Source organism: Salvelinus namaycush, chromosome 5 (genome assembly GCF_016432855.1).
Source record: "Salvelinus namaycush isolate Seneca chromosome 5, SaNama_1.0, whole genome shotgun sequence".
NCBI classification, from domain to species: domain Eukaryota; kingdom Metazoa; phylum Chordata; class Actinopteri; order Salmoniformes; family Salmonidae; genus Salvelinus; species Salvelinus namaycush.
Window position 1 is genome coordinate 23,590,089 of NC_052311.1, and position 22,092 is coordinate 23,612,180.

At 41.4% G+C, this 22,092-nt stretch overlaps 1 protein-coding gene across 1 annotated transcript; it reads left to right on the forward strand.

Annotated features, from left to right (window-relative positions):
• The first annotated feature begins 14,451 nt into the window (after nucleotides 1-14,451).
• LOC120047431 (WD40 repeat-containing protein SMU1) lies at nucleotides 14,452-18,852 on the forward strand. The gene is made up of 12 exons (XM_038992950.1): nucleotides 14,452-14,578; nucleotides 14,944-15,154; nucleotides 15,271-15,423; nucleotides 15,737-15,847; nucleotides 15,966-16,094; nucleotides 16,318-16,437; nucleotides 16,577-16,693; nucleotides 16,804-16,931; nucleotides 17,045-17,171; nucleotides 17,376-17,543; nucleotides 17,665-17,817; nucleotides 18,158-18,852. The coding sequence occupies exons 1-12, from the start codon at nucleotides 14,553-14,555 to the stop codon at nucleotides 18,254-18,256; spliced, it is 1,542 nt and encodes a 513-aa protein (XP_038848878.1). The 5' UTR covers nucleotides 14,452-14,552; the 3' UTR covers nucleotides 18,257-18,852.
• The last annotated feature ends 3,240 nt before the right edge of the window (nucleotides 18,853-22,092 follow it).

The following is a 22,092-nucleotide window of genomic DNA, read 5'->3' on the forward strand; positions in this document are numbered from 1 at the left end:
GCCCAGTGGGCCGGTCTAACTAGTTTTTTTGCACAAAATAATCATTATCTGGCTAATAATGTGGCCTCAAGGGAAGAAATGCGCTGTTGTGTTAGAAATGCCAGGGCCAATTTCTTGTCCCAATCCGTTTTCCACCACAGAACAGGTATAGACTGCAGTCTTCTGTTGCTAGTCATCCACTTTTATTTAACTATAATATGAAAGACAATTCCTATACCACTGAAAATCTGTATATGTTCTGATGTTTTGGATTGACAAACTGTTGATTTATTTATTTTGGGATCCCACTGCAGTGCAGAACAAACCTTAACAGTTAAAGCGTTGGCTAATTCTGTCTCCCATTGAGGGGATTGCGTGGGATTCTATGCTAACACTGAATGCAATCATTAATCTGGGAATCCCCTTACAGCACTCTCAGGGATGAAGCAGCGAATTAAACCCATCAAAACACCATATTCATGAGGGTGGCTATTGATTAAAACGTTATATGTTGCTCTCTCATAACCTGCCGTCTCAGTGGAGACAACTCCTAGTTCAGTAAGGCTATCTTCATTGCTTCGAGACTGAAAGAAAGACAAGAGGGGAGAGGGAATCGGTGCAAGATTGGATGGCCTTTAATATCCTAGGAACGTGTCCTGAGATTCCCCTAGTGTCACTTTAATTCTGTTTGTCATCTTCCTTCAGCCCTATGGGACCCAGGCAGACTCCTTGAGACAGAGTAGAGAGTTTGATAGTCGATAAAAGAAGTGATTGGATAGTATCTCACCTGATGAAAACTAGAATGGGTCAGAATTTGGCATTATGGCTTTTTTATTTGTTTTTGGTGAAAGTATAAAAGGTGCAGTCTATATCACAATCAGTTGTCTACACTTCGAGACTACAGCACAGGGCAGTTTCTAGGCATAAGCGACTTAAGCGGCTGCTTAGAAAGTCAGACAGACTTTTTTTCAGGAAGTCAGTCGTGGTCTCAACTTACTGCTAGCTAGGATAGTAGAAAACACAACAGCAATTTCGAAATTTGGTTGTGCATCAGTAGTTTTCCTCTTGTTATGTCAGTCACTGACAATCACTCAATTAGCCCATGTCAGTTAACATTTTATAAATAGCTGGCTAGAATAACTTACAGTACCCAGCAATATAAACCTTGTAGTAATCATGGGCAAATTACTGACCGGTCACACAAGGCACGTGCCCAGGGGCTCTGACCTGCAGGAAATCCCCCCCCCCCCTCTACCGCCAAGAGGGAGACCGCTAAAATATTTTGCAGGTGAGGTGGGGGAGGAGGAACAAAATCTTGCTTAGGGCCCCCAAACTGCTAGAAACTGCCCTGCTACAGTAGCTGGACTATCCACATTACAAAAAGGATCCATACGCTTCCTTGGCTAGATATTCCCCATGTCATATAAATCCCTGGAAATACAACCTTAGTACACAGTGACGGGCTCAATGTGACATTAGCTTTTCAGCATAAATGTCTAAACCACTGTGGGAAAACATATGACATTGCTAAGGCACCCTGTTAGCAGTGCAACCACACTGTAAAGGAGCTTGCGCCAGATGTATGATCCAGACCGGCTCCCAGAAAGTGATTATATCTTAATCTATTTCCTGTGTGATGTAGTAAGGTCAGAGAGGTGTGGACCCTAAGACCTGTAGCTCATTGCCTCCATCCTCATCTGGCGCTAGCGCCAAATCTCATTTTAACTAATTAATTATTGATAGTGCTTCATCCCTCAAACGCTAAAGAGCAACTGACCTGTAAGAGTCAAATGGGCGATTCCACCCCAGCATGGCTCAAAAATATTTTGTGTATCTCAGATTGTTCTGGCAATTCTCACATACAAACTTAATTGGGAGGAATGATATTTGATATGCTTTATACATTTGTATCACAAACCATTTGAGAAAATCATGATGAAAGTGACCATTTTAGGCCGTTTTCGACCTACAGATGTAACATCCTAATTTGATCACTTTTGTTGCTGAGAATTTTCCTGCACAGCAGGAAATGCAGATGAACTTCGTGATTTACATAAATTCACTGAAAACCCACGCTAACACACAGTTATAAAACACTATTGCACTTTTCATGTAGCCTACTTTTGAACAGCTAATAGCCTAACTATCGATCAAGCAACACTATGTACTAAACGTTCAAATCCTGTTGTTGTAGGATTATTTTACTGTCACAATATAAGTCAAATTAAGATCTAATGTCTGTATACTTGACTCCTGTCATGGGGCGGCAGGTAGCCTGGCGTGGAGGAGCATTGGGCCAGTAACCGCCATGGCCTATTTATTGCCTTTACCTCCCTTATCTCACCTCACTTGCTCACATTGTATATAGACTTATTTTTCTACTGTATTTTTGACTGTATGTTTGTTTTACTCCATGTGTAACTCTGTGTTGTTATATGTGTCGAACTGCTTTGCTTTATCTTGGCCAGGTCGCAGTTGTAAATGAGAACTTGTTCTCAACTTGCTTTACCTGGTTAAATAAAGGTGAGAAAAGAAAAAAACGGAAGAAAAAAAAAACGAACGGTTGCTGGATCGAATCCTAGAGCTGAGGAGGTAAAAATCGGTCATTCTGCCCCTGAGCATGGCAGTTAACCCACACATTTCAGTTGAATGCATTCAGTTGTACAACTGACTAGGAATCCCCCCTTTCCCTGTAAGACCCTATGATCTGTGAACCATACATGGTACAGACAACATCTTGGTGTGATTATAGTGCTAATGGCGTGCTCTAAAATATGAAGTATGTCGAGATTCTGAAATACAATTTTTCATATACATTTATTCAACAGAAAACATTATTATTTGCATAAAAGTACCCTTTTTGATTTTGCTTATTTTTAGACATTGCTTGGAACAATATACAACACTCTTCAAACACATACAATTTCCAGAGTAGAGTCTCTGCTACTTTTGAAGAAATTATCAATTTTATACATATAAATTGGCATTATAGGTTACTAACCAATCATAGCCCTCCTGTATGATGGCACATTCAGCAAATCACCAGCAGAGGGAATTCCCTTTGAATCCATTTTCCCATTCACTGTGTTGGTGGCACTCGTAAAATGTATCATAACTTTAAAAGTAGCAAAGTGTACACTCTGGAAATGTGATGTTCTTGTGGAGTATATTGTTTAAAACAATACGTCTCAAAATGAACAAAATCAAAAATGGTACTTTTGAGATATTAAATGTTTTAAGGTTGAATAAATACAATTGTATTTCAGAATATACAGTACCAGTAAACTGTTTGGACACACCTACTCATTGTGAAGACATCAAAACTATGAAATAACACATTTGGAATCATGTAGTAACCAAGAAAGTCTTAAACAAATCAAAACATATTTTACACTGCTCAAAAAAATAAAGGGAACACTTAAACAACACAATGTAACTCCAAGTCAATCACACTTCTGTGAAATCAAACTGCCCACTTAGGAAGCAACACTGATTGACAATAAATTTCACATGCTGTTGTGCAAATGGAATAGACAAAAGGTGTAAATTATAGGCAATTAGCAAGACACCCCCAATAAAGGAGTGATTCTGCAGGTGGTGACCACAGACCACTTCTCAGTTCCTATGCTTCCTGGCTGATGTTTTGGTCACTTTTGAATGCTGGCGGTGCTTTCACTCTAGTGGTAGCATGAGACGGAGTCTACAACCCACACAAGTGGCTCAGGTAGTGCAGCTCATCCAGGATGGCACATCAATGCGAGCTGTGGCAAGAAGGTTTGCTGTGTCTGTCAGCGTAGTGTCCAGAGCATGGAGGCGCTACCAGGAGACAGGCCAGTACATCAGGAGACGTGGAGGAGGCCGTAGAAGGGCAACAACCCAGCAGCAGGACCGCTACCTCCGTTAGCCCAAATAGTTAGCCCAAATAAACGCTTCACAGAGTTCAAGTAACAGACACATCTCAACATCAACTGTTCAGAGGAGACTGCATGAATCAGGCATTCATGCTGAGAGGAAGAGACTTGCTTGGGCCAAGAAACACGAGTAATGGACATTAGACTGGTAGAAATCAGTCCTTTGGTCTGATGAGTCCAAATCTGAGATTTTTGGTTCCAACCATCTTGTCTTTGTGAGACACAGAGTAGGTGAACGGATTATCTCTGTGTGTGCAGTTCCCACCGTGAAGCATGGAGGAGCAGGTGTGATGGTGTGGGGGTGCTTTGTTGGTGACACTGTCTGTGATTTATTTAGAATTCAAGGCACACTTAACCAGCATGGCTACCACAGCATTTTGCAGCGATATGCCATCCAATTTGTTTTGCATTTAGAGGGACAATCATTTGTTATTCAACAGGACAATGACCCAACACACCTCCAGGCTGTGTAAGGGCTATTTGACCAAAAAGGAGAGTGATGGAGTGCTGCATCAGATGACCTGGCCTCTACAATCATCCGACCTCAACCCAATTGAGATGGTTTGGGATGAGTTGGACCGCAGAGTGAAGGAAAAGCAGCCAACAATTACTCAGCATATGTGGGAACTCCTTTGAGACTGTTGGAAAAGCATTCCATGTGAAGCTGGTTGAGAGAATGCCAAAAGTGTGCAAAGCTGTTATCAAGGCAAATGGTGGCTACTTTGAAGAATCTCAAATATAAAATATATTTTGATGTATATATTCTGAACACTTTTTTGGTTACTACAAAATTCCATGTGTGTTATTTCATAGTTTAGATGTCTTCACTATTATTCTACAATGTAGAAAATAGTAAAAAATAAAGAAAAACCCTTGAATGAGTAGGTGTGTCCAAACTTTTGACTGGTACTGTTGATATAATTCATATTTCAGAGCACAATATTAGGAAGCATGTATAGGTTTAAAATGGCCACTTTCATCATGATTTTCAAAAAAATGGTGTGTGTTAAAGCACAAGTGTAAAAAGCATATCAAACATTATTCCTCACAATTAAGTTTCTATGTGAGAATTGCCAGAACAATCTGAGATACCAAAGATATTTTCGGGCCATACTGGCATGAATGTCTTCCTAGCAAATGGGAAACGTTCCTCCATGTGCAATGTTGGAAGAATGCAGTGAAGCGATGATATTATTATATCGGTGTAAACAGAACATTTACCGGTATGTCATGTTGTACTTTGCTAATTGAAAAAAAGTTTGAAGACATTGTCTGTGTTCCACACACACACCACACTGTTTATCCTTGAGCAGCACGGCCTGTGCTATTTTCCATGTCAGGTGAAATCCGTTCTGAGGAATGGAGACAAATGATTTTGGCGCTGTCAGGAAGAACACATGTTGCTGCCTTCCCAGGTCTACGACAGCATTTTTATAAGCGCAGCAACCTAATTATCAACACTGTGGTTTTCTGAACATACCAATTACAGTATCTCATGGTTTAGCTCAGTCAGTGTTTACCACAGCACGACCTAACTTGTGAAGTATAAACCACACATTGGCCTACTGTGGCTATAATGCACTTGGAGGACTAACATACGTCAGAGGGAAACAACAACAGCTACATAAACATATCCGCATTCAGAAAAACATTTCCGTAAATGTATGTAATAAGGGTTTCAAAAGATTTCCATGACACAACCTCAAGGTATGGTGTTATAATGGTAGTATTTTACATAATATCCAGAGCCATTTTCCCCTGAAAAAGTGTGTGAATAGACACATTAGCAGAGGGAACTGTGGAGCTCCATGCTTGTGGAAGTCGATGGCCACGGCTTAACGATGTTTTCCATTGATTAATGTCAGGTTCCCGCAGAGGGAAGGAAATCACTGTGGCACGCTGGTAGAGTTGTAACAGTGCTGAGCTAGGACCAAGTTACCCTTTCTTTCTGTCTCTCCCGCTCCGTCTCCTGCTACACACACACATGCTCCCAGTGGTGTAAAGTACTTAAGTAAAAATACTTTAAAGTACTACTTAAGTCGTTTTTTAGTGTATCTGTACTTTACTATTTATACTTTTGACAACTTTTACTTCACTACATTCCTAAATAAAATAATGTACTTTTTACTCCATACATTTTCCCTGACACCCAAAAGTACTCGTTACATTTTGAATGCTTAGCAGGACAGGACAGGTCCAATTTCTGAACTTATCAAGAGAACATCCCTGGTCTGCCTCTGATCTGGCGGACTCACTAAACACATGCATCGTTTGTAAATGATGTCTGTGTGTTGGAGCATGCCCCTGGCTATCTGTAAAAAAAAAAAATGAAACGAGAAAATTATGCATCTGGTTTGCTTAATATAAGACATTTGAAATTATTTATACTTTTACTTTTGATACTTAAGTATATTTAAAACCAAATACTTTTAGACTTTTACTCAAGTAGTATTTTACTGGGTGACTTTCACTTTTTCTTGAGTAATTTTCTATTAAGGTATATTTACTTTTACTCAAGTATGACAATTGGGTACTTTTTCCACCACTGCTTGCTCCCTCTCTTCCTAATCAATCCATATTATTCCGAATTATTTCTACCGCTTGTCTATCCTACCTCTTCTCTCATCTTGCTCTGTAATGCTTGTCACTGCATTGCCAAGTGGCAGCTTAGTTCTGTACTGAGGACTTTGTACTGATGAGAAGTCAAGAAATCCCAGGTGATCGTATTGAACATGTGTTGTGCCCTGGGAGTGATCTCTTAAATTGAGACTACATGCAATGTTCAAAGAATGTTTTGAGAGCAACCAAGCTGATTGCAGCTCAGTTGCACGTGTCATGATTAATGACTATAGTCATTATACACTGACATGCTCCTCCTGGATCATAGCTTAAGACTGGGGTGACACCAGAAACATTGGAGGGTGATATGAGATTACAGATTCATTTCAACCTTACTTGAGGAGAGGCTGGAGAGAATTCTAAGACTGTGTGTTGTCTATAGTGCACCCACTTGTATTTTCCCTTTTGCCCTCACGTTGTGCTGATCAAGCATGCACCAGACACACCGGAGGGGAAAGACTGACAGATGGACACACATCTTCCTCTTCACACTCCAGTCAACACGAGTGTGTGAGAGCAAAAGGAGCATTCAATCACTGAAAGGGTGGAAAGTTCATTCATCTTTTGAGGGTTGCTTTCTTCCTTCAAATGAAGACATAGTGAATACACTGTATACCAAACACGAGGAACACCTTCCTAATATTGAGTTACTGCCCCCCCCCCACCCTTTTGCCCTCAGAACAGCCTCAGTTCGTCAGGGTATGGACTCAACAAGTTGATGAAAGCATTCCACAGGGATGCTGGCCCACAGTTGTGTCAAGTTGGCTGGATGTCCTTTGGGTGATGGACCATTCTTGATACACACGGAAAACTGTTGTGTGAAAAACCCTGCAGTGTTGCAGTTATTGACACAAACCGGTGCACCTGGCACCTCCTACAATACCCCATTCAAAGGCACTTACATTTTTTGTCTTGCCCATTCACCCTCTGAATGGCACACATACACGATCCAGATCTCAATTGTCTCAAGGCATAAAAATAATTTTTTACCTGTCTCCTCCCCTTCATCTACACTGATTGAAGTGGATTTAACAATTGATTTCAATAAAGGATCATAGATTTCACCTGGTCAGTCAATGTCATTGAAAGAGCAGGTGTTCATAATGTTTTGTACACTCGGTGTAGAAATACTGTAGCACAACATATGGCTGATTCAGATGGGAAAGGTGGCCTTCCTTGTAGCTGGAAGATGTGTAAACATAGCTTTTCAACAGCTGCCTGGTAGGAAGTGAGAACTGTAGGTGGCATCTTTAAAGTATATATTACTGATAGGCTAATTGTTACTGTCAACAATTGGAACAATCACACTTGCTACTTTTGCAAGCCAGAGGGAGAATGACTTCTTCCTACATTTTAATAATTAATAATAACTAATTCTATATGCTAATGATAAGTACTTCAAGGTAGTTGTGGCCATAATTAATGTGGAATCTTGAAATGGAACTTCGATATCCTGAGAAAAATGGCATTTAATTCTCATTATAGGGGTTTGACCTTTTCAAACTGGGTTTTGCTGTATTTTCAGTAATTTCTGACAGCCAGGCCTATTCCCATGGCGACAAACGCCACTCTCATTTCAAAAATTATTATTATACAGAGGAGCACAATGGGTAGGTACAAGGCAGTGACATTTCAGTTTGTTTCCCTCTCAGCAGTCGCCCGAGAGAACCCACGAGCACTGTTGGGTCTGTTCTAATATTTTAAAATGACCCACACTAGTCCTACCTCTCTAGACCCCACTGCAAGGGCAAAGTGTGTTTCTTTTTTATGTTTACATGACAATGACAGCTCTGTTTCACTTGAATGGAACATATTAATTAAAGCACAGATTAATTTGTCCTGTTACAAAATTATCCCAAATGAGGTCAAGGCAGTGTTTAATTATTTCTCCACTGTTCACTTTAGCACGTTTTTAATTTGAAATAGCTAAATGGTGCTCATGGTAAGAGAATACATTCTCCATGATGTAACCCTTTTAAAAAGTCTGGAAAATGGTTTCGCCTAAGGAGTATATATCATTTTCAGCAGTCCAACAGAAGATGGGTTTAGTTATTATCTTGACTCTGCACTGCAATAAGTAGATGCAGGGAACCCAATAACTCATGAAGTGTACGTGTATTGTCGAAGCCAGAAACAAAAGGAAGAAAGGCAGTAGAGAGAGACATTCTACTTCCATCACTCTATCCTATCATTAAACAATTGCCTGGTAATTACAGCATTAATTAGGCTACCACAAATTATTTTTCTTTTTCTTTTGTTTTATGCCTAATACCCTCATTCAAACTTGTTAAGCCTATCTGTTGTTTCAGTACGAACCAAGTCTGCATGTGTGTATGTAAATACCTTAAGCACAGCAATTACTGACTGCGCAGTATGTTCTGAGCCGTACTGTATGGAGTGTCACTGATGAAAATAAGCAAGGATGGTTTAACAATTACAAAACACTTCAACAACAGCCTCATCACTTCTTTGTGTTTCCAACGACAGATGGCAAGCGCCCTGTCAGCAAGTCGACTGTAGTGTAGCGTAGACTGAATCTTTACCCTCCCAAGGGAGTTTTCATTGTCCATTACATGATCTTATCAATTCATATGACTTAGTTTACTGTTACTTTTGTTATGACAAGGAGTATGCAACATTTCTGGTCGCTTATTAAGTTCATTCAAATAAACCTCGTGGTAAACTGTGATTCATTCCGTCATTCCCTTTTTCCAATAACAGAACTCTGATAGAAATGTCAAATCACAGCCAATGCATCCTACCCCACAAAAGCATCCCTTTGATCAGCAATTGAACTGACAAGATACTGTCACATCCTGTAAGGCTTATACAGACCTCTTGTGCATTCACTACAACAAAGGCCCCCCAAAAGCGGGACTTCTTAAAAAAATAAAATAATAACAAACCTTGTACATGTCACACATTTACTTAAACCCGGGCAGCGGCCTTAGCCAAGGAGACAGCCCAGCGTCTGAAGAGACAGCCCAGCGTCTGAAGAGACAGCGCTAACACCATTCAAAACATCTGCTTGTGTCAGCACTTTGCTAGGTTTTTCATGTAAATACAATGTGATACAACCCAGTAGCTTTTCTACTGAAGAGCGGTTTCTCTGTGGTGAGCTTTATGATACTCCATTTATTGTGTTACAGGAAGAAGGATACCCCACTGTTGTGCATCTCTCCAAGCCAGGCTGTTCAGGGAGCTCCATGCATCTGTGCCTGTGTATGCAGACACATTGCCTCGCAGGAACAATCACATTTTTACTGTAGCTTTTCATCACCTTGATGTGCCATCATTAATTGTATTCTGATGCCAGCTGGTTTTGATATGAAAAAGCCCAATTGTGCTTTGTTTGCACTGTAGACTATGTGAATGTTACAGCCTTTTGAATAGGCTAGACCTGTCTGGTTCACTATTCTCACTTATTTTCATTTTCTCCTTCCTCAGCCTGGGAGACTCCAGGATCAATAACGGCTTATCAATGGAGAACTAGGACCCCAGGGAGAAGCTGCCTAGAAGGAAAATCGATCTAGCCCATTCCCACCCACCCACCCCTGCTTCACACTCAAGAGCCGACTAATGCACACACCATTAGTGCACAGAGGTGAATAGCTTCTTGGGACAAATTAATCAGACCCGTATCAACAAGATAAAACAGGTGGTATTTTGTTTGTGTCTTACAAGGTCATGTATTTGATGTTATTAGGAGAAAGGCTCATCATGTGTGGGGTCAAACAGCTCAGTGTTCCAATGGGATCATACACAGTGACATTAGATTTATTTGCTGAGCAATCATCCCAAATACTAACATTTAAGACCAAGTCTTATTAAAAATCAGGGAGGACGCATTTACTCAGCTTTAACCAGAATATGCTCACGCGTGCAATGCAATACCGTTGCAAACAATGCAAACATATAGCTTTTTTTTCCTCTGACAAAAGTGATTTAATACCAAGCCTGAGCAGCGTTGAGCCAATGTCCCCACAAACATACAAGAAATGAACGACAAGCTGGACTGGTGCACAGCACTGAACATCATAACCTTGAAAGACCTTCACTGGCAGAGAGGACTGATGAGACTATCCTCTCTATAAACGTGGAGCGCCCCCTGTTGAACAAATTTGGGAAAAGCAGCAAATGGCGTGAAAGTGCCATTGGCCATTCAAGGGATGTTGCCAGGGTGGTGTAGAGGGAGGTCTATTGGGAAGTTTAGAACAAAGTTATTTATTTATTCAATGTTTACTTTACCAGGGAATTTGAAGTTAGGGAAATATGAAAACACTCTTTGGATAGGTGTCAAACTCATTCCAAGGAGGGCAGAGTGTCTGCAGGCCTTCGCTCCTCCCTTGTACTTGTTTGATGAACTAAGGTCACTGATGAGGAAGTGAGGAACTCTTCACCCGGTTGTCTAGGTCTTAATTGAAAGGAAAAAACAAAAACCAGCAGACACTAGACTATCTACTAACCCTAACCCCTAATCTAACCCTAACAAGCAGTTGCTTATGAACAGATGGTCAGACTATCAACAAACTATCTGTAGAGCACCTACAGATGGACTATCTGAACAATCCAAATAAAGTGTGACCGAAACTATTTTATGTACGAAACCTCGCAAGACATCAGCAACAAAAATGATTTTGTTTCCTGATTGACAGGGACACAAGTAGGCCTATGGTGAGCTTTGACACTGTATGAAGAAGTATTCAGAGACAAGACTGCAGAATAGGCCTACAGTCTATGGTGGTTTGATTCGAAGAGGAAGTGGGCTATGTTGATAAGACTGCTAGCCTACTCAAGTGAAACAGGTCTTCTCAAATGAAACAGGTCTTCTCAAATGAAACAGGTCTTCTCAAATGAAACAGGTCTTCTCAAATGAAACATGACTCCCAATGACGACGGGCCCTGGCGGAGTGGTGCCAGGAATACAAAATGAAGGAGCTGATCGTGAACATCAGGAGACAACAGAAAGATCACGTCCCCATCAACGGGGCCGCAGTGGAGAAGGTGAAAAGCTTAAAGTTCGTCTGCACCACTGACAATCTGAAATAGTCGACCCACACAAAAAATGCAAGCACTGCTTTTTTGAGATTTGGTTGGCAGATCGCATCCAATTTAAGGTGCATACACCGCCACCTACTGTACTGGAGTGTGAGGCCATTCAGTCTACCTACATTCAATTCTTTGTGATATGATACTATAAAATTGGGGAAAAGGAAAACAAAAAAGTTACCCTGCCATCTATTATCTCTCTCAACAACAAAACATGTTTATTATTTTTTAAATACACCACCCCATTACACTATTTACCCTATCTAATTCTATTTCAGACAAACTGTCTGGGAGGACAGAACAGTACCTCAACAGCTCCTGCAACTGTTCTGCAGTAAAACCTCACACGCCCAAGTATTTCTCCACAACCTCTATTTTCTGTGACTTTCAATCCATTTCTGCAGTACAAATGACAACCATAGCTATGAATGGCAAGAAACCTACCTTTCTAAAGCACATATTCTTTCCATCTCTCTCTATAGCATTGGACCAGTAACCGAAAGGTTACTGGATCAAATACCTGAGGTGACAAGGTAAAAATCTGTCGTTCTGCCACTGAACAAGGCAGTTAACCCAATGTTCCCCGTTAGGCCATCATTGTAAATAAGAATTTGTTCTTAACTGACTTGCCTAGTTAAATAAAGGTTAAATTAGTCTGCCTACGCAGAAGAATCCTCTCAGGATCCCTCCCCCTGTACCCATCTTCCTCTACCACACTCTTTACTGCTTCAGCATACGACACATTCTGTACTTCTCTGACCCTAGCAACCTCAACCTGCCTTTCTCTCACCGGACACCTCTGATCTCCAGCCCCATGGGCACCCCCACAACTAACAAACAACTTTCTCCAGCGAAACTACACGTTCCTCATCTCCTGCCCTCCTGCAAACTTCTCACATGTAGGACTCTCCCTCCTACATACTGCTGCAACATACCCATAAACTTGACACCTAAAACACAGAAGTATTTTAGGAACAAACACTCACAGGATAACTTACACTTCCTAACTTAACCTTATCTGGCAAGACAACATATTCGGTCTCCCCACACTCCCACCAGATCTGCATTGCACCAAATGGCGAGCGTCACAGACACTGGGAATCTTCAATTGATCTTCATCAACATTTAATGCCACCCACATAATAACTCCTTTCAACAGTGCCCTGCTCCGGAGAGCAAGGCCAAAAATGCAAGCCAAAATGCAAGGATCCATTATCTCCACAAATCTTACTCTCACTGGGCCAGAATGATCCTTTACATCCTCAGACCGAGACCTGAACTCAGCGGTCCTCACTGCAGGAACTTCATCCACACTAGTCAGGTTCCATCTCTGAGCTACTGGAACATGTATCCATCTTTTTGCAGCTGACGCAAACTTTCCTCACCACAACGCTTTCCTTTACACTCAACTTTTTCTCAACAGTCATCACTGCATCTGCCAGCACATCGAATTCATCCTCACTCTCGTCGCTCTCAATTTCCTCAAGTTATTCTAAAAGTTCTGGGAAATCCCTCAAACATGAACTGTCCTTTTTTTCTTGTCCATCATCTTCTCCTTCACCAAATCATTCAGAAGGCCTGTGTAATCCCTCACTCCATGCTCCACTTTTTTTCCTTTTCTGCCATATTTTCCAATCACTCCTGCTCTCCAAACATTTCTCCCTGTGCAACCTCTCTGCAATCACTGCTAACCCATGCACCGGTTAATGAACCAGGGAACAAAACTAACACACCACAGCACACATCAATTAGCCAATCAGTGGGCGCACAAAACAAGCGCAAATAACCTGACTGACCAGAGTGAGTTAATTTACCAAAGAAGACACTTCAGTCGAGCCAAACTCTCAAATAAATTCATAATACCGTGCGTAGTAAGCCCTGACTATTCAGTCATTTAACTGTCTACATCCAAACTCCAACAAACAGAATTCATTCTGACCATGGCCAGTGCAGGTAAGCCACCTGTGTTTATACAGGCAGCCCACTCCTGATATTTTTTTCACTAATTGGTCTTTTGACCAATAAGATCAGCTCTGAAAAAGATCTGATGTGAAAAGAGCTGATGTGATTGGTAAAAAGACCAATTAATGGAAAAAAATATTAGAATTGGGCTGCCTGTGTAGATGCAGTAGCCTACCTGGGGTGCGTCCAATTTGATTGAATGTTTGCTATGTTGCATAATGGTTTGTACTGAACGACATGTTTCCTCAAAGCATTCTTCAATGTTCTTGAACAGACTTTGAGGTACATTTGACCTGTGTGGCGGGGTGATCTCTGATGTCACCTACTAAGGAAATTACCTCTATAACAGGATTTTTGGAAGTTAAATGCAACTACAAAACAGTATTTACAAAAAGTAATCTATTCATGTTTTTTTGTTTACAAGCATGATAGCCGTACTTTTAGTTCATGGTTGACGCAGCTTGTTGGCCATTAGCCAATCGGCGTTTCTCAACGAGTTCAAAGCACTTGAATGCATCCAACTGGTAATTACGACTTCACAACTGGTAATTACCACCTTCCCACTTGTATTTGAATGCAGCATCAAAGGGCAGCATGGCAACCAACCACCCAAGCCCCCCTCCCCCGTTTAATTGAACGTTCCACTACGTTTTTTTCGTACTGAACACAGCCCTGAATGACCCGCCATAAGGGCCCCGCCTGGGCCTACATACAGGTCATGTTCCCCTGCTGCTCAGGCGTTGCTGCCGCCCACCAGATCTTACAACACCTGGATAGGTATTTTACGTATCAGCTAACCACATCATATGACATAGCAATCTATCAGTCGATAGACGATGGCGTCACACACAAGCATTGGTTGATGGATGCAGTCGACTACAGACGTTATTGACGTTAATCTACTTTTATTTTGAAAATATATTTCTAGTCTACTACTGCTAGAAACTCCGCCCACTTCAACGACTGTTCGTTCCTGTTTGTCTTTTCGCTGACTTCTCTACTCACAACGATCTACTTTTTGGTGATTTAGTCATGTCTTTGGAGGTGGAATCAGCCGAGTAAGTATTATAGCTATTCATATTTGCACAACTGTAAATGGCTGAATGTTTTGTTTATTTATTGTGGTTCACGTGGCAGCTCTAAACTCAGTTGAGGCCTACCTCAACCTGCAAGCAGCTTGTATCCAGTAAACGTTAGCTACCTAAGCTAACATAACTTGCCTGCTAGCTAGCTATGTTTAATTGTTTTTGTACCCACCAGTGATATTTTTAATGTAGCTATGTAGTCTTAGCTAACTAATACTAACGTTAGCCTGTCAGAACGCCTAAATTAGCTAACTGGCTTGCAAGCGAACACGATTAGATAGAACTTGTCTTGCGTCAAAATATGACATGCCTTGATGGAGTGTACCATGATTTTGCAGCGTGATTCGTCTGATAATGCAGTACCTGAAAGAGAACAATCTGCACCGGACATTGACCACCCTGCAGGAAGAGACCACGGTGTCTTTGAACACTGTGGACAGTATCGAGAGTTTCGTGGCAGACATCAACAGTGGCCATTGGGATACTGTGCTGCAAGCTATTCAGTCCCTCAAGCTCCCTGACAAGACTTTGATAGACTTGTATGAACAGGTAAAAAGTTGTCGTGTTGTATTTGGAATTCGTATACACCAGAACGTTCTTTTCTAGCTAGCTCTGCTGCTATGTCATTATGTTTTTTTGTAAAATGCGTGTGTGTGCCCCCCTAGGTGGTGTTGGAGCTCATTGAGTTGAGAGAGTTGGGAGCAGCCAGGTCTTTGCTAAGGCAAACAGACCCCATGATCATGCTGAAGCAGACGCAACCAGAGAGGTACATTCACCTGGAGAACCTGCTGGCTCGCTCCTACTTTGACCCCAGAGAGGTGAGATCACTCCGTGTATAGGGGAGATATAACTCAGTATGAACTATTTCCAGGTTGTCTGGTTATGTCTGTGCATCTATTGTATGCCTGAACATCTTTAATTGAACACCAAAAATAACCTTCACCCGTGTTCTCCTGAAATATAGCATTAATAAATGTCCTATAGTGTTTTGACTTTGTCAGTTGCCTATTTGTTCCGTTGCCACTCAGAAATTACTGTTTTGTTTTGTTATGGGTTCTTCAGAGCTCCTGCGGTCTTGTGTTTGGGTCATTGCTCAGTGTCTGTATGCTCTCCTCCCTCTGTGTCCTCCAGGCCTACCCAGATGGCAGCAGTAAGGAGAAACGACGGGTGGCCATCGCCCAGGCCCTGGCCGGGGAGGTCAGCGTGGTGCCCCCCTCCCGTCTCATGGCCTTGCTGGGACAGGTGGGTGACATGTTCCTATACACCTGGAATATATGGTCTTTTCATGTTAATTCAGCACAGTCTGATCTACGACCAGGATAATATTATATGTATTTTAACCACCATCTCTGTCTCTCAGTCCCTAAAATGGCAACAGCACCAGGGTCTCCTGCCCCCAGGTATGACCATTGATCTGTTCAGGGGCAAGGCAGCCGTGAAGGACGTGGAGGAGGAGCGCTTCCCCACACAGCTCACTAGACACATCAAGGTACTGTATGTCCAGCTATGGTATTGCCAGTGTTTATTAGTAAGGATGGTTTTGATGCTTCCCCATGGCCTTGTCTTTTTTTCAACAGAGATTATTGTAGCTCAATGGTACTGGCTTGGTTATGTAACATTTGAATTAAATGATGCATAAAAACACACTGCATGAAAACAAGAACACGGAGTTCTGCTTGGGTGTCGTCATAATGCAGTGTTATTCTTACTAGTTTGGGCAGAAGTCCCACGTGGAGTGTTCCCGCTTCTCCCCTGATGGTCAGTACTTGGTCACAGGATCAGTGGATGGTTTTATCGAGGTCTGGAACTTCACCACTGGCAAAATCAGAAAGGTGCGTGTGCGATCTAACACCAGTTGATACTCTGATTTTGGAAATACACTTGATTTCAATTCATGGAGTTTTCAAAATACCCTTTTACTGCCTTGGTAGCGTTTTAGTAAGATGACCTAATCAAATGTGTGTGTGATAGGATCTCAAGTACCAGGCGCAGGATAACTTCATGATGATGGACGATGCAGTGCTGTGTATGTGCTTCAGCAGGGACACAGAGATGCTGGCCACAGGGGCCCAGGACGGCAAAATAAAGGTCTCTAGTGGCACTATAGGAATGTCACTTTCCCCTCAAATGTTCAAACTCTTGCATTGGGTTGAGTGGATACTCACACTACCTTCCATACCTCGTCTCTCCTCTGACAGGTGTGGAAGATCCAGAGTGGTCAGTGCTTGCGGCGCTTTGAGCGCGCCCACAGTAAAGGTGTCACCTGCCTCAGTTTCTGCAAGGACAGCAGCCAGCTGCTGAGTGCTTCCTTCGACCAGACCATCAGGTGACCTGCACACATGAAGCCCTCTTTCTCTCATGGTTTCTCTGTCTTTGTTTTTCCTGCCTATAGAACAGTGGTCACCAAGGAACCGTAACTTATGTTTTTGCGTTCCACAGGGTTCACGGATTGAAGTCGGGCAAGTCGCTGAAAGAGTTCCGAGGACACTCCTCATTTGTTAATGAAGCAACATTCACACCTGACGGCCACCATATCATCAGCGCTTCCTCTGACGGCACTGTGAAGGTATGAACCCCCACTCTGAAAAAGGCTGCTAGAAGCCAACAGTCCCATAATAAGTAAAAAAGGTATTTGCATCAGATACTGTATTTTGACTTGTCTCCACCCCTTACCAGATTGTCCAATGCATGGTATGTCCTGTGTACCTGCATTTCCAGCAGAATATATGTTAATGGATTTTGATTAACACTTGTGTGAATGTCCTGTCAGGTGTGGAACATGAAGACCACAGAATGCACTAACACCTTCAAGTCCCTGGGCACCTCGGCCGGCACCGACATCACAGTCAACAACGTCATCCTTCTGCCCAAGAACCCAGAGCACTTTGTGGTGTGCAACCGCTCCAACACTGTTGTCATCATGAACATGCAGGGCCAGGTCAGGACTTAACTTGACCACTTACGGTCACTTTTCATTAATAAAATAATAATATGAAGTATTCATTTTGAATATTAAAAAAATGATATTGGTATGACCTTATTCCCCTTTTGTCCTCCAGATTGTGAGGAGTTTCAGCTCTGGTAAGAGGGAGGGAGGAGACTTTGTCTGCTGTACACTGTCTCCACGTGGAGAGTGGATCTACTGTGTAGGAGAGGACTTTGTGCTCTACTGCTTCAGCACAGTCACCGGCAAGCTGGAGAGAACCCTAACAGTATGTTTATTCCAAATCATGTGAATTAAAAACAATCAACCCCAAGCCTGGTTAAAACTCATTTCTCAATGATAAAAATAGGAGTTGTCAATTTAGTCAGTAAATCAAATGCACGTAAATCAGCATTTCTGTTAGCCAATCCTGGCACATTTACATTGAACTATAGCCTAAAGCAGGAGTCGGCAACAGGCAGCCCAGAGATTTTGGGGGGACGGGGTCAATTTGCAGTGTACAAATAATATTTATGTTCCGGCCTCCGATCATCTAGTTGCCTACCCCCTAGCCTAAAGTTTGTATTAGACTTTTGTCTCATCATAAGCTCTTGTCTCCCCCATCCCAGGTCCATGAGAAGGATGTGATTGGCATCGCCCACCACCCCCATCAGAACCTAATCTCCACGTACAGTGAGGACGGCCTACTCAAGCTCTGGAAACCCTGAGCGTAGACCTGCCCCCTTCATCAGCATGCCAGCTGATTTTCCCATGGGATGCTGCAGTGTTTCCTCTACCATCACTTTAGGCGGGCCAGATAGTGACTCCCATCTAGCTCTTTTTGTTCAGACTAAAATGTTTTGGGCCCCAATTGATTCAAATTGGCAGTATGTGTTGCTGTTTCGGGGCCCCTGTGCCACACCTCAGAGAAAGTGTAGCTAGGGGAAGCACTGGGGTAATGGGAGTGCAGGCATGGGCTTTAGACATACCTTTTTTAATACAAACTTTTCTTTATGTAAATATTTTTTTATAGGATTTTTTTTCCAATAACATCTGGTTGGGTATTTTGCCTCATTTGTCAGTCAGGTCAACAATTGCTTTGTGTTACTGCACAGCAAGAAATGGAAAGGGCTTTCATTTGTCTCTGGTGAATGACTCATGTTGATTTTTGTATCCCCGATCTGATGATATACCTTTTCATGTGTTGCTGTGTGTTCCTAGATGTGAAATGCATGGGTTATTGCTATTACGTATGGATTGTCAGTGGTTGACTGAATTTACATGTACTATTTCTTGTCTGTCCCATTAAAGATATTTGATCAGGTATTAGTGTTTTCTTTATATTTCCTGACAAGCAGAGGCATTTGTGAACTTACTTTTGGTACTTGTTTTGAACAGTTATTAAACCCAATACAAAATTACCAAATCGGTACTTTGGGGTCAGTAATCCACGTGGCAGTTTTGCAACTGTATCAGTCTCACAACTCTTAATTTACATGCAAACAACCATTTTTAATGATTATCAATAGAACATAACATGATTCATGTCCTCAGATGGGATGTTTACTGCATGATTGCAATCTGCAGGGCCGGTTCTAGATGTAAGCGGTCGCTTAAGGCCCGTGTTCGCTAGGGGGCCTCAGTCGGAGTCTCAACTTACTATTGAGAGTAAGAATAGAATTCGCCAGGTGAAATTTGGTTGTGCATCAGCAGTTCTCTTATGTCACTCAATTAGCCATGTCTGCTAACGATGATTAGATTGGTAGTTAGTCTTAGTAATCATGGCCAAATACCAACCGGGCATGCAGGGTACTCCCCAGGGGCCCCATTGGTTTTGTTATTCATTCTCCCCCATATCAAAATGTGTAGAAATGCAGGAAATTTGTACAAAACTGCAAAAAGTTCTCTCCACCACATGGCAAAATGGGTATATTTAGAATTTTTTTGTAAAACTGCATTTCTCTCTGCCCTATGGCAAAGTGAGTAGAATTGCATATTATGTGTTTAAAAGCATAGGTTGGGTATGAAACTTAACCGTAACGCTGAGGCGGCATTTGGCGCGCACTACTCTTAAACTCTTGATGGTTGCTAGACACCGCCTGTTACTACAATCATCCTGGAAATGTTAAACTTTGCAAGGCATGTCACTACTCCCATATCTTCACATAGCCCACCACATGCACTGGAATAAAGTAGGCTAAAGCAATTGAAGGCAAATTGTTGCTTACTGAAACTCCCAAAGGCATCCAATTGTTATATGATTGAAGCAATAGTCTACCAACGTGTGATCAACCGTTTCATGCTGCTTTGAAACAAGCGTGGGGTCTTTATAAATCAATGTCCAATTTTTATTTTCACTGAATCTCTGTTTGCTATTGGTTAGGCTACAATCAGGCTGTAGAAATGTAATATTGTCTAGATGGCTCATTAATCAACACCGAACAGAACATTTTGCCAGCATGTTACGTAGTTTAACAAGTGGGTTATTTTGCTCTTCACTTGCAGTCGTTTAGTAGCCTAGGCCCACTCCCAACCAAAAGCCTGTGACTCGTCTTAACGTCATATTGTTTGAATCTCCATATTTGTTTAGATCTCTGGTTGGGCAAATACGTGGAGGTGGTATAGTTCATCTATTTGTTTGCTCATCTATTACTGATCAGAAACATTTAGCACGCAATAATGTAGCCTAAATTAAGTGTAGACCTATTATTTTTGCTCGATCGCCGGCAACTCCAAAATCCTGCGGAGGTTGTGAAGTATGAACACGAGACTAATGCTGTTGACAATATAGATTGATATTATTTTCTATGGGTATCATGACGAAGATACTCTCAATGTAAGACCCTACGCCAGCTCCCTAACAAGGCCAAGGGTAGAAAGTGGATCAAAAAAGCACGGGCTTGCTTTGGGCTCTGTTTCAAAATATCACGTTTTATATTTCGCATGTCCTGTTGGGAAAATATTAGTATTTTATATTTCATTATATTCTTAGCGCACTATAACATAGGGTAAAATGTGTGTTGACAGACCAGTAACAAACTCAAAATATGCCATTCTATTATTTTGAAAATACATTTTACTAGTTTTATAGCCTAAAATGTTTCCTAGGACCTGCCTAAAACAAATGTATAATGGCTTTCTTTGTGATGGTGTATAGTCAATCGATTTATTAAAATAGACATCCACCCACATTTGCCCACTCCTACACTTGCCAGCGTGTGCACGGGAGATATAAAAGGCTTATCCTGGCAAGAACGTGGTTAAAATGGGACTGGGCTCTAAAAAAAAACATTCGGGGCTCTAGGCAACATACTGTAAAGTCAGTAAAGGGTATTACCGTGATTATTTTCAATTAAAAATGGTCAAAGAGAAACAAAAATAGATTCTTAGCAAAGAGCAATTTCTCAAGCAAGAATTTTGCTAGGACTGTCTGGGAGTGAACTCGTTTGACTATTCACTAAAATCTCTGTAAAATCTGGGTTTATGATTGTAATTCAACTGCCATGGTTTGCTTAGCTAGATGCAGGTAGCCTATAGCACCAGCTAGACCTAGCCTACCTCTAATTTCAGTAGCCTATGCAAAATGAAGGATTTAGCAGCTTGTTTAGTTCAAATTGACAGACTAATTTATTCAACATAAATAGTAAGTGCTTGTGTTACCCAATAGCCTACTGGAATAGGCTACTGATGGAGTCGTCATTTCAATCACCGAATCACATAATATGGATATGAACTGAATATGCTTGTCAACAACAGCCAGTGTGTTTTTTTTAACCTGTAGCCTACTCTGACTGACTGTTACCGTCAATCTAATGCATTTTAGCTGATCGTCAATTGCGATAGAGCTGTGACTATGATCACAATTGATAACTTCCAATTTAATTAACTAAACATTACCCTCAATAATACCATAATAACACAAAACTGTAACAACAATAAACTGAAGTTACATGCTATTTATTAAATCCGTTTACCGGCTCCAAGTAGCTACACAAGTGGCGGTATTGATTTGCAATGACTCCAGTGATATTGTCATTTCCACATATTTATTGTATCAAATTAATATAGAACTGCTGTTTCCGATCAACGAACATGTAATTAATGTTGTTGCATTGTACTGTAAATAATGACAAATTATAATTGAATTGGTTTAATTAAGAAGAATAAAAAGTTATAATAGGAATCTGAATGGGGTGACAAAATTCTACCAAACCTATAGGAACCAATCTGATTACTTTTGATTCCCAATAGGAAAAAAAGTAGTCAAATGGGATTCTGATACAGGGGACACAAAACCCTATAGGATTGTGAGAATCCTATAGGATTCGATTGGAAAATATCGCTAATCCTATAGGATTTTTTGACTAGGGCTTTGTTGTTCCATAACATTGTCATGGAAAATATGAATGTTGTTTCCAACTACCAAACAGCAACTGCGCCGTAAATCCGTTTGCATATTGAACGTTTAGATTGCCAAAAGGCCAGTCTCTGGCAAGGGGTGGAATATTAGCTAAAAAGACTGGTACCCAGACTAGCGATCTGCAGCTACTCTTCTCGTTTCTAA